Source organism: Wolffia australiana, chromosome 14, assembly GCF_029677425.1.
Source record: "Wolffia australiana isolate 7733 chromosome 14, ASM2967742v1".
NCBI classification, from domain to species: domain Eukaryota; kingdom Viridiplantae; phylum Streptophyta; class Magnoliopsida; order Alismatales; family Araceae; genus Wolffia; species Wolffia australiana.
Window position 1 is genome coordinate 1,426,816 of NC_135848.1, and position 11,963 is coordinate 1,438,778.

Sequence of the window (11,963 nt, forward strand, 5' to 3'; positions counted from 1 at the left end):
AAGATAAACAAAGACGTAAGGGGAAGATGGTGGATATAGGGGATGAGTGAGAAGGAAAGGAGAGGAAGGTAGTGATTTAGGGTTTATGATTTAAATGAAAATAGAATAAGAGACGAGATATTTATGAGGTGTAGGATGTGTGCTGATGATAATTGGCAATGATAGATTGGAACAGAGGTGATGAGGAAGGTGATATGTCTCCAACTAATGTATGTGATGGAAAATGACAACTTAAGGGAAGAGACTAAACTTATATCCCTACGTTTTTCTGGGATCGGGGAGATTTCCTAACGCAGATCAGTCTTTCGTCTTCTGTCTTGACTTCTCCAACCACTCAAGACACCAAGACAACCTTGATGGACCTTCAAAAGCATTAGTTTTTTTCAATCTGCCTCTTGAGGAAACGTGTTCAAAGATTTCTTTTACAAAGACCATGGACTTAATAAAAATTCGACCACACGGATGGATAGAGGAGAGAAAGAATTTTACCTCCATTGGCCTTATGGATTGTCTGATTTCAAGCCCTGAATTTTGACTATTTTTAGTAATTGATTTAATCTAAAGATTTCTCTCTCCTCACTTCGTCGGCACCATCACGTTGTTTCAGGTTTATTCCTTAAATTTTATAAATATTTTTCAATGATCAGCCCAGATTTCAATATGTCATTCTCCATCGACGATGGCTCATGTTGCGCTACATGCCCGTACACATATAAGACAAGAAAATGGCAAAAAATGATTAATATGAAATCGAATTTCATGTCATCACTAGTTAAAAAATAACAAAAGGCATCAGTAATGATTGTCCGTTATGGCATCACTGGTCATGATGCCATAATGGCATACTTTTAATGATTGGTCGATGCCAGTCATTAATGGGATCAGATGATTGGTTACCATTCTACAAATCAAATGGCAATATATGGTGCAGCAAAAATTAAGCACGAGAATTCATGAATAACTTTGTACAAAATTAGAGCATATGGCCAAAAAATATAAATACATATATTTTTTGACTTAGAAAAATCATATCTTAGTGAATATAATGTCAAAAAATACAAGAAAAACATATTTTGTCTCAAAAAATATTTTTATTTCAACATATAATATTATAGAAATTCCTAAAATTTTGAAAAATTCAAAAATTAATTCAAAAAATGGATTTAATTATTTTAGGCTTGATAAAACACATATATAAACAATAAAATGCAAATAAAAATATGAATTGCATCATATCAACCCGCTAAGGATGTCTATTATCACTTATGTATCCATCTCTTTTATTTATCTATGTATGTTTACCTTCTTGTTTGTCTCTCTTTATATTTCTCCTATTTATCTATACATCTATACATCCTTCATCAATGTATCTCTCAGTCTGTCCACCTCCCTCTTTCTAGTTAATAATCTCCTCTCGTTTTCATTCTTATTCATACTCATGTTTTTCTCCTTTTCTCCAAAACCCCCTAAACTTTAAGTTTATCTTCCAACATCCAAAAAAATATTTGTTTGTGATCCTCTAGGCTCATGTACCAGTCTAGTTAATGCTCAAGTGACCCAATAACCTTTATTGACCTTCCAAATTGATTAACTACATCACCATATAGATTAATTAATTTTGGATCGATTTAACCCAATCGATAGGTTGAATCTCCAAACTGTGGGGTGCCAAGCTACACCTTGTTCTATAGGCGATATAAATGAGTGTGTATCGACTCACTCAAAGAACTTGTTCATCATTAGTTACTGCGTACATATAGTCCCTCCTCCACTTGACACTCCTTGGACGACTTAGGGAATGGTCAACTTAAACCCTAATTGGTCATTCGAGTTAATATTGATGCATTCAGAAGTCATCAAAGAACTCTTCTTCGATATTTCACTGCCTTGGCCATAGACTTTAGCATCATCTTCCATGAGATATCTCCTCTTGTACCGAGGGTGGACGATCCCATCTTTACCATTCAATTGTCTTCATGAATTTCGTGATGCACCCGAACTAAGCCTATTTAGAATCTCATGATTAGAGACTCTTAGGTTATAATCAAAGTACAATTGTCCGTCCACAAGACATTTTTGGTGTCTCGAGTCTTAGGACTGCTTACACAACTAAGACGTGAATCAACCTGATTGACAATTTGGTATAATACTATTCAAGGATTCATATGGACCTATCCAGTGAACTCTTCCACTAAAGAGCACCCAGTATCTATCCTTAGTGTCTCCACACTAATGGCTATAGGACCAGCCATACTCATCATATGAATGAGGCTAGATAGTGATATTCTATCCCGATACTTTGATTTCCTTCTCGAGTATCCTTGGAATATGAATATTTAGAACACATGCTTAAAGACTAGTCATCTCCGTTTTACAATCTCTTCATAATTCACTAAGTTTGATCATGTATTCATGTACTTCATTAAAAGCATCACACATTCACTATAATGAATATGTCTTATTAATGAAATATGAAATGTGTAATTGGCTTGCCGACCACATATATTTCCATCAAACACTATTAGGGGAGATATAATGAATGACACTCGCAAAGTGAGGTTGCTAACCGACAACATGAGTGAATCAGATCGCAAGTTCATGTTGAGTTGTGACTTGATCAACCATATTGTAATTGCTACTAGGGATTTATAAAGACAAGGAGAGACTTTAGGTGGACTGTCTCCCCTTAGCCAAGCGCATGGGGTTTAGATACCCTGTGATAACATGCAATTAAGAGCTAATAAAAATGCGCTTTTAATCATATGTGTGGGCTTTCAACGTTTAAAAACATTGAATTTTAGTGCATGTTATCGTGATTTTACGTTAAAACAAGACTTTTCTTAAGTTTCAAGAGAAACAATACTTTTGATAAATAATTAGGTTAATTAATACATTTTAAATGTCTTAAAATTAAATTTTATAAGAAATTAAATGTTTTTAATTGACCTATTTCTATAAAAAAAAAAGAAATTAACAATAAAACTTATTTTAGAAGTTAATAAAGCATTTTTATTTGCATTAATAAATGGTTTTTAAATTTTATTTCGGTTGATTTTCAATAAAAATCTTTTTTTTTATGAAACTGGCCCTTATTGGGCCAGTTTAAGCTCTAATCGGATGCTAAATGCGCATAAAACACACAAAAAGTATGCTGGCCAATCAGGAGTGAGGCAAACACCTTTGGTGCGTGACACACACGTACATATCAACGTGCGTGTTGCGCCTCATGCGAAGCCATACGTGGACCAATCCCGTGTGAATTAACTCGCTGAGTGTGACATAGCGAGTTAAGGCCGTGCGCAGCAATACGTGGACCAATCAGCTTGTAGATCTCATGCTGATCGTGAAGTGTTTTCCGTGCAAATCACACGTACGCGACGTTGTGCGTATGAAGGATGACACACACGCGGCACCAAGTGGACCAATCACGGCGCTGCGTTTAGCCTGCGTACACAGCAAACAAAATTAAATGAATAACAGAATCGGAAGAACACGTTCTTTCGATTATGCGGTGATAAATTGGGGAAAAGGAGAAATTCAAAGGCATTATTGATGATAAGGCGAGAGGAGAAGTCGCCTAGCTCCCTCTTAGACTCAAGACCAACCTGGAGTGCATCTGGAGCTAGAATTTGACAGCAATTCTGACGATCCGACTCCGCATTCTTCCCCAAATTGAAGCATAAATTCGTGGGACATTGGGTTGTTCGTTGCGCTGAATCTGTTCAAATCGACTCATAGATTGTCTCTGGTACTTCTAGGCTCAATTTGAATTCAGTTTACACTTGATTTCGTGCTCAATTTTATCAATTTCGTAATTCAGTTTAGTTGATGATTTTGCTTAAAATTCTGCTTTCCATTGTTTAATCTGCAAATTTCAGTTGTTTTCCAGTAGTTTAATTTTTATTAACTAAGGGCAAACAAGGTCGAATCGAATTGAATTTTAACTCCAAGCAATTTGGTTTCTAAATTCCTTAATTAGCAAGGCTTCATCGAGCTCTACTAAGTGAATATAATTTTACGATGTCTTGAATTATGCTGATAAAAAAATTAGTCTTTATTTGTTTTATCCAAAGTCTGGATTTGATTTGGATAAATGACAATTGAATAGTAATCTCTGATCCAGTAGGAATAGGCAATCATTTCTGAATCCATTTTGAATAGTAGTTAATGATAATTTTGTTTCTTTTTCGTAAATCAATTAGGACTTAATCAATTTTCTAAATACATTTTAAATTCAATAAACAACTTAAAACACAAGGCAAACGAATTTAAGTTTTTTTAAAATCAAATGGGGGTATTAATGTCAATGATCAAATTCTAATCTAGACTTTATTACCAAAACACATAGTGAGAAGTAACAATCAAATTACAAACACCTAGGGTCTATTTGGCACATAATTGATCCAAGTTAGGGAATTACTGAGCAAATCATATCAAGATTTGCTACGTAATCATTAATGTGACTCTCATTGATTGCCAAGAATATAAAAGGGGCAAGTCATCTTGAGTCTCTCTTGATCGTGATGATTTGAATTTTAAAAGTAGAAGGACAGTTACAAGTACAAGCTTCTTATATTACCTGAGTAAAAAAAGTTATAATAGATGACTTTAGAGTTCTAAACCCTAAGTTGATAAAAATTGAATTTCACTATTGCCTCTCTAGGGTTCGACCCCTTACTTGAGCACTAAAGGATAAATAATTTTTATTGGTTAAGTTCGGAAACCCTTAAATAATGACACATATAAACACGTACTTTCCGAACTTATCACCCTGTACAGTACAAAAAAATCTACGCATGATTGACGTGATGAATGGTGTGAGTAAAAAATGAATACATAAAAAGATATAGATGACACAAATAGAAAAAGAAACAAACTCATTCACTCCTCCCTCTTAGTTATTTCACCATTTAGAAGGTAGTTCCCAAAAAACACTTGTTAGAGAGCACTAGATGGCATAAAAATAAAACATGCATAACACAAAGTTGAAATTCTTCACTTTGAGCCTTAATGTTGGTAAATTTGAAACAAACTTCCGTGTTAGGGAGAGAAAGACACCAATGCCCATTTTTCAATTTTCTTATGATGGTAGGCTCATTGATAACTTAAGAAAGGTCACATGTGTTCATGTGCTGTAATGAAATAGTAAGGACACGTTATGAAGGTTTAAAATATACAACGATGCAGAATGATAAATATCATAGAAAATTATTATAAACAAATAAAAATTCATCAAACATGGAATGAAATAGATTTTTAAATAAGTATTCACCAAAACAGAGCCTTAAATTGCCATTATTTCAATAACTTTGTAATTTTAAACCTCAAAGTTTTTACAAAGTAATGATTTATTTCTCAGTGATAGTAAATATTTCACCATTTTTCATCAATATTAAAAGCACTGAGGAAGAAAACAATCCACCTTAAAACTCATTTCAAACTCATTGGTCATGAAAGCGGCCCCTATTTTTTGATTGATTGAGCAAAAAATAATACCAACAACATACATTCATAAGTAATAAAGTATTTCTCTGCTCATTCGACATAAATATTTTTCTCTATTATACCCATCATATCCATGTAGAACTAATAAGTAACACAGTATTTCATACCAAGCTCGAGGAGCTTGCTTTAAGCCAAAAAAGGTTTCATCTAATTTATCTTCTAAATGCATCCTTTGTAGATTTTTATATCTGGGAAGTTGGGCAAAGTATACTTATTTTATAGTTTCTTACCATTAATGAAGATAGTCCACATATTTTTAAGACCTTAACTTTTTCTCACTGGCAAAAGCCAAAAAAACCCTAATTGTACAAAGGAATTTTATGTCTCATCACAGTCAATGCTTCAAATTACACAGAAAACTTGAGCCAAAGTTTCTATAAATCTGATTACTCACAATTGTATTGCATAATATAAGCTAATATATTTTTTGTAAAAATAAAATACATCAAATGACTTAATTATTTTAAAAAATCTTGGCCGCAATTTTAGTATTGACTCATATCATATAAGCAAAAGAAGTATCGTTCGACAGATAATTGCGGCAGCTTGTGAACGAGGCCGCCGGCGGTAGCTTGTCTTGAGGTGAGATTTGATAGAACGTAAGAGTTTGGATTTCATTGACTTAATTTTTGGATTTTCTACCGTATATGTCTGATTTCTCCTTTTTCACTTTTTGATTTGGTTCGTCCTTTCTTCTTCCTAGAAGTACATTTGTTAGTCCGGGATTTTATTTGTTCCCTCGCAGATAAAGAATGTCGGGTTTTTTTAGTCTGTCCTAGTCCGATTTCTAACCCCAGATTGACGACCGATTTTTGGTGATTTTCTCTGTTTTCAATCCGAGTTTTTTAGTACTTCCTTGCGCGTAAACTCGTGAAGTTTGTCTTCGATCTTATCGGCGGGCCTCTTGTGCTTGAATGTTACAGAGATTTTTGGAGATGAAGGCTATTTTCTAACGCGCTTGCTCGTATTTCTTGGACAATTAGGTCATCTTTTTGTTTACTATGGGGGAGATAAACTGTTTTTAGGAGCTGAAGCTTCACTTGCAGTATTAGAAAATGGCGGCCTGTAGCTCTCTTCTTGGCAGGGTTGAGCTCTCTGTTCGAAATTTTGACAGTCTTTGCAGAAAGGGGCAGATGTTGAAGCTAGTGAACTGGGTAGAAGTTTCTTACCATGGTAACAAAAGATCTTATTCTGGTAGACGGATTGACTGCTTCAGGGGCATAAGAAATCTCCAAAGTCGAGAGCCCCGTGGTTGCAATCGTAGTTATTGTTGCCTCTGGTTAAACATACAAGGCAAGAGTTGGATCAGTAATCCTCTGCTTGATGCTGGAGCAAAGATTTTCAATGTATCTCCCCCTTCATCATTTGCAACTTGTTCTGCTTCGGATGTGACCTTCGGCGAATCTGCACCGCAAGATCAACTTGAGCATCCCCCGCCGTCTTCGGAAAAGTATGTTTTCGCCGATATGGGCCTTTGTTTTTTACTATTACTACTAGGGTTATCATATGTTCAAACGGTTATTTGATTAAATTTCATTTACTTGTCTTCAATTATATCCATCGGATGAAGTTATGTTACTATACTAATAAGAAATTATCTAATTTCTATCTGTATTTTTTATCTATACTAGTTCATTTAAAGGGCCTGAGATCGTTTTTTTTCATTGTTCTTGAAGCGCATCCTGAATAATCAAAGAGTGGAAAAATCCTGACCTCCGTAGATCGATTTTTAGTTGATTTTTATGTTCAAAGGAAGTGGTAAGAGAGAAGATCGAGATGATAATCTGGGTTTTGCCACTTCGACTCCTAACATTAAATTCGTCCGATGCTGGCATTTGCATTTTTCTATTGATCGTTCGTTTTTATTTTTGTCGAGCAATGTTACGAATCATCTAAGAGGGGATTTTTTTTGTTGGCAATTTGGCATCTTTAAATCAATATTTTTCCATCTATCGATCTACATATATATATCTTTATTTCGATTTATCTTTGTACCTAACTATCTATCTATATCAATTTATGCATGCATGCATGTATCTATTGATCTATCTATGTTCCTAACTATCTCTGTATCAATTTTTGTATGTATGTTTGTGTATAACTAATCTATCTATCTTTGTATCAATTTATGTTTGTTTCTGCGTATGTATCAATCTATATATCTATATCTCTCTGTACATATCAATATCTCTCTATGTGCACAGGAAGTTGGTGGGAGAAAGAAGGCTGAGACTATCTTCTGGATCTTGCTACCTTCCTCACCCGGCCAAGGAAGAAACAGGAGGAGAGGATGCCCATTTCATATGCACCAGTGAGCACGCCATCGGCGTGGCAGATGGTGTTGGTGGGTGGGCTGAGCTCGGCATCGACTCTGGGCTGTATGCCCGCGAGCTCATGTCCCATTCTGCCCATGCTATTCAGGAAGAGCCGGAGGGATGCATTGACCCGACGAGGGTGCTGGAAAGAGCTCATTCATTCACCAAGGCCAGGGGCTCGTCTACCGCGTGCATCATCGCCCTCACTGATGAGGTTACTCCTGAAATTTCCTCCAATTTCAGTTTTTAAAATTAACTCTGGTCTCGTTTTAATCAATGGAACTTGAACTTATTTTGCGGTTTTTTAATCAAGTTTTATTCCCACGGACAATCAAAGTTTTTGTTGACAGTCTTGTTTCAAGCCCCCATTTCTGAATATCTCTGTCAAATTGGTACTTTATTTGCTCTGTTCTTTCTGAGCCTAGATACCGAGACAAATAGAAGTATTTAAACCTTAGACTTTGGAAGATGATTTTTTACCTCAAAGAACCTTTTGTGTATTTGTTTGTGAATGATTCATGTCATAAATAGCAAAATGTGGCCGGGATATGCGAATGGAGAGAGAGGGTCATTTTTTGAGAAATTCCAAAATTCTTAATATTCAGATGGAGATCTTGTATTTTTTTAACTGTTCTTTATTTTGTGGATGATTCAGGGCATTAATGCCACGAATCTGGGGGACAGCGGATTCATATTGGTGAGGGACGGAAGGGTGGTGTTCCAATCTCCGCCTCAGCAACACGGGTTCAATTTCCCCTACCAGCTTGAAAGTGGGAACCTCAGTGACCCACCCAGCTCAGCTCAGGTCTGCCCCCATATATCTGTCTTTCTGTTTTCCGGTTTCTCTCTCTCTCTCTCTCTCTCTCTCTCTCTACTCCCTTTTCCCTTCCTCCTATTCTCTTTCTTCCTCTCTCTCCATCTCTCTCGCTCTCACTCTTTTCTTCTTCATCTCTCTCACATTTTCCCTTCTCACTCTTCTCTTTATCTCTCTATCTCCCACCTTTTTCTCATCCTCTCTCTCTATGTTGCTCTCACCCTTTTTCCCATATTCTCTCTCTCCCATCACCCTTTTTCTTATCCCATCTCTCTATCTAGCTCACCTCCTTTTCATTCAAAAAACAAAAAAATCTTGCTCCCACCCTTTGCCCTCCTTGTCTCTCTCTCTCTCTCTCTCTCTCTCTCTCTCTCTCTCTCTCTCTCTCTCCCCTCACCCTTTTTTATCCCCTCTCTATCTTGTTCCCACCTTTGCCCTTCTCTCTCTCTCACTCTCATCCGTATTCTTTTCTTCTCTCTCTCTCTCACACACACATACATACACATTCTTTTCTCTTCCTCTCTCTCTCATACAAACACACCCTTCTCTATTCCTCTCTCTCTCTCCAGCTTTTTTCTCTTATTCTCTGTCTCTTACACCCTTTTTCTCTTCATCACTTTTTATCTCTCGCTCCCCCATTTTCTCTTCCTCAATCTGCATCTCTCAACGTTCTTCCTCTCTCGCTCTCTCCTTTTCGCTTTTTCTTTGTTTCTCTTTCTCTCTCAATTTTTTATCCCTTTATCTGTCTCTCTCAGTTTCATTCCTTCTCATTCTTTCTTTCTATTTATTACTCCTATTCCACTCTCTTGATATCTGTCTGTCTCAATCTGCGTTGTGACATGTCAGTCTATCGCCCCCGCTCTCTTCTCGACCATTGTGTTCATCTTTTAGTTTCTCTTGCTTATCTGCATGAACAGATGGCATGTTATCTTATCCATATTTCCATCAAATCTCCTGAGATGTTTCTAATGATCAATTCTGTGGAGCAGGTGTTCAGGGTGGGGGCAGTGGCGGGGGACGTTATAGTGGCAGGGACTGACGGGCTGCTTGACAACTTATTCGGGGAGGAGGTGGCGGCGGTGGTGGCCGAGGCCGTGAGAGATGGTCTAAGCCCGCAGGCAGCGGCAGCCGAGATAGCGGCACTTGCCCGGCGCCGGGCCGTGGACAAGGTAGTAAAGACTCCCTTCTCCACCGCCGCCCAAGAGGCTGGGTACTGGTATTCTGGCGGTAAACTTGATGACATCACCGTCGTAGTCTCCTTCGTGCTGCCTGGTACTTCTCCAGATCAATGAAACTAGCCAGAAGTAGGAGCATTTTATTAGTTTCCATTTCTTAGGATTCCTATTCCTATTTAACGGGTAGGGAACCCTCTAGTGTAATTGACTCTCTCGCTTCTGCAAAATCAAAACTGAAGTAACTGCTAAAAGACCTGCTTTTTCTGAAGAAAAATAGAGAAACTGCTAAAATATCTGCTTCCATTTCACTCTTGTTCTGCAAATTTATTTTCTGGATGGTACAAATAACTCAAATTTTAGACCAATCTCTCTGGCTATCCCTCTTTTTACCAAAATAATGTCTCCTTACATTTAAAATAGTTTTCATATTGAGAGCACTGTTGCTGCTGTTCTACGGCTTCGTCTCAAAATTTTTATCCTTTGATTTTGATCCCACTTGAATCATACCCAAGTGTTGCTGATTCATGAGCTTATACGATTCCTCTTCTTGACTGTGGTCTCTCTCACTCTTTCTCCCTCTAATGATGCAATAATTTCAGCCACTTTTGCTTAAGAAGTTCCTACTTTTTGGGATTTTTCTCTCTAATTACGGATGTGCTTTTGCTTGATGAAGTGATCTATCTTTCGTTGTGTCTCGTTTCAAAAGGATCCGAAGTGCAGCTTCTCTTTTCCCCACGTTTATATCATTTTGATCTCTCTCCCCGTCTAATTGTAACAGTGCGACTGATTCACTGTCTTATGCAACTTATTTAGCTCTCTTATACCCTATCTCTCTACTTTCCTTTCTTAACTTGAGATATGGCTTAGTCATTTATTATATTTGTTTTCTTTTTTCTGGGCAGATTATCTCTCTCTCTTTCTCTCGTGAGGCTAAGCTTTTTTTGTTTCAAAATTTCTTTAAAAGGCGATTGGCATTTATGACGTTGATAATATTGACAAATATTTAAATAGAATTGTCATAAGATGACGGCTCCAACCATCACTAGCCGCGTGAACATCAATGTCTATGTCATTGACAAATGCTGAACCCTACGAGTAGCATGAGGCTGGCGTCATAGTTTCTTTTTTTGTGTCTAGATACTATATTAAAATACATTTTTGTGACTAAAGCCACAACCCTAAACCCAAAACCCTAAAATGAATTACCCTGGCAAAATAACAAGATTGAGTGTTCTCCAGACAACCTCCACCCTATCCACCTTTCTTGCAGAACCTTACTCCTAATCCTTCTCGTAAATCGCTCCTAAAGTTGTGCCTCTGAAAATTAGTAGATTTGAATAGACATAGAACTACGTGCATAGCGAAAGTTCAGAGGGCTGAGAGCTGATATTCTGATGGGCGAGGGTCGAGTGGGAACGAAGGACTTTAGGTTATGAAGTTAATTAATCCAGATGAACATTACCCCAAAGTATCCTTCTATTTATTATTTATGAAGTGCCACTCTACCCCATCAAACAAATGGTTTGTTTGGCAGAGTCAACGATCACAACATCCAATCTTAATCCACAAATCTTATTAAACAATATTCAATCTACCCTAAAGTCATTAACTTCGGCCAAGAATACCAGCGATGTGCAAAATAAAATTACTAACCAAGGATGTGACACGTAAAGTTCTGGATCGTCCTGTCCTACGTCCCAGTTTTTAGAGTTTCATCTAAATCGTCCCGTCCAGGGTTCGTCGCATGCCTATTTTTTCGTCCCCGTCCGGTCCAACGTCCCAAGACAAAACAGGGTGTGCGTCAGCATTAGATCACTCAGAAATTGACACGTGGCGCAGCAGGGGCAGGTGTACCTGCCACGCGCATACTATACTTCCACAGGACGAAATAGCCGTCCCGTCCCCATATGGGACGGTTATTAGTCGTCCCATCAATTAGTCGTCCCGTCAGTCGTCCCATCAATTAGTCGTCCCGTCAGTCGTCCGAAGTCCTGGGAGGGACGATTATTTCGTTCAGGGACGAAATTACCGTCTCGTCCGCGTCCCTGCACTATAGCAGCATAGTCACGTGGCTTTAAGCGGACGGCAAAGTTAATTTATGTGAAGCTTTTATAACCTTTGACTTACGAGCCAGTATTTAAACTAATGCCGGGG

The 11,963-nt window shown here is 37.5% G+C and overlaps 1 protein-coding gene across 2 annotated transcripts; it reads left to right on the top strand.

Annotated features, from left to right (window-relative positions):
* Window positions 1–6,012: 6,012 nt before the first annotated feature.
* LOC144711935 (putative protein phosphatase 2C 55) lies at window positions 6,013–10,117 on the top strand. Of its 2 annotated transcripts, none has more exons than XM_078586093.1 (5): window positions 6,013–6,087; window positions 6,489–6,955; window positions 7,710–8,034; window positions 8,476–8,625; window positions 9,624–10,117. In XM_078586093.1, exons 2-5 carry the CDS (start codon window positions 6,561–6,563, stop codon window positions 9,924–9,926), a joined length of 1,173 nt encoding a protein of 390 aa, XP_078442219.1. In that variant the 5' UTR covers window positions 6,013–6,087; window positions 6,489–6,560; the 3' UTR covers window positions 9,927–10,117. The 2 variants fall into 2 exon arrangements, with proteins under 2 accessions (XP_078442219.1, XP_078442220.1); XM_078586094.1 differs by having other exon boundaries at window positions 6,046–6,104.
* The last annotated feature ends 1,846 nt before the right edge of the window (window positions 10,118–11,963 follow it).

What these genes read in the sequence shown, in the direction of transcription:
- LOC144711935 (XM_078586093.1), top strand. Translation starts at nt 6,561, where the DNA reads ATGGCGGCCTGTAGCTCTCTTCTTGGCAGGGTTGAGCTCTCTGTTCGA. An exon ending in CCCCCGCCGTCTTCGGAAAA is followed by an intron (nt 6,956 to 7,709) that starts GTATGTTTTCGC and finishes CTATGTGCACAG; the next exon opens with GAAGTTGGTGGGAGAAAGAA. An exon ending in TCATCGCCCTCACTGATGAG is followed by an intron (nt 8,035 to 8,475) that starts GTTACTCCTGAA and finishes TGGATGATTCAG; the next exon opens with GGCATTAATGCCACGAATCT.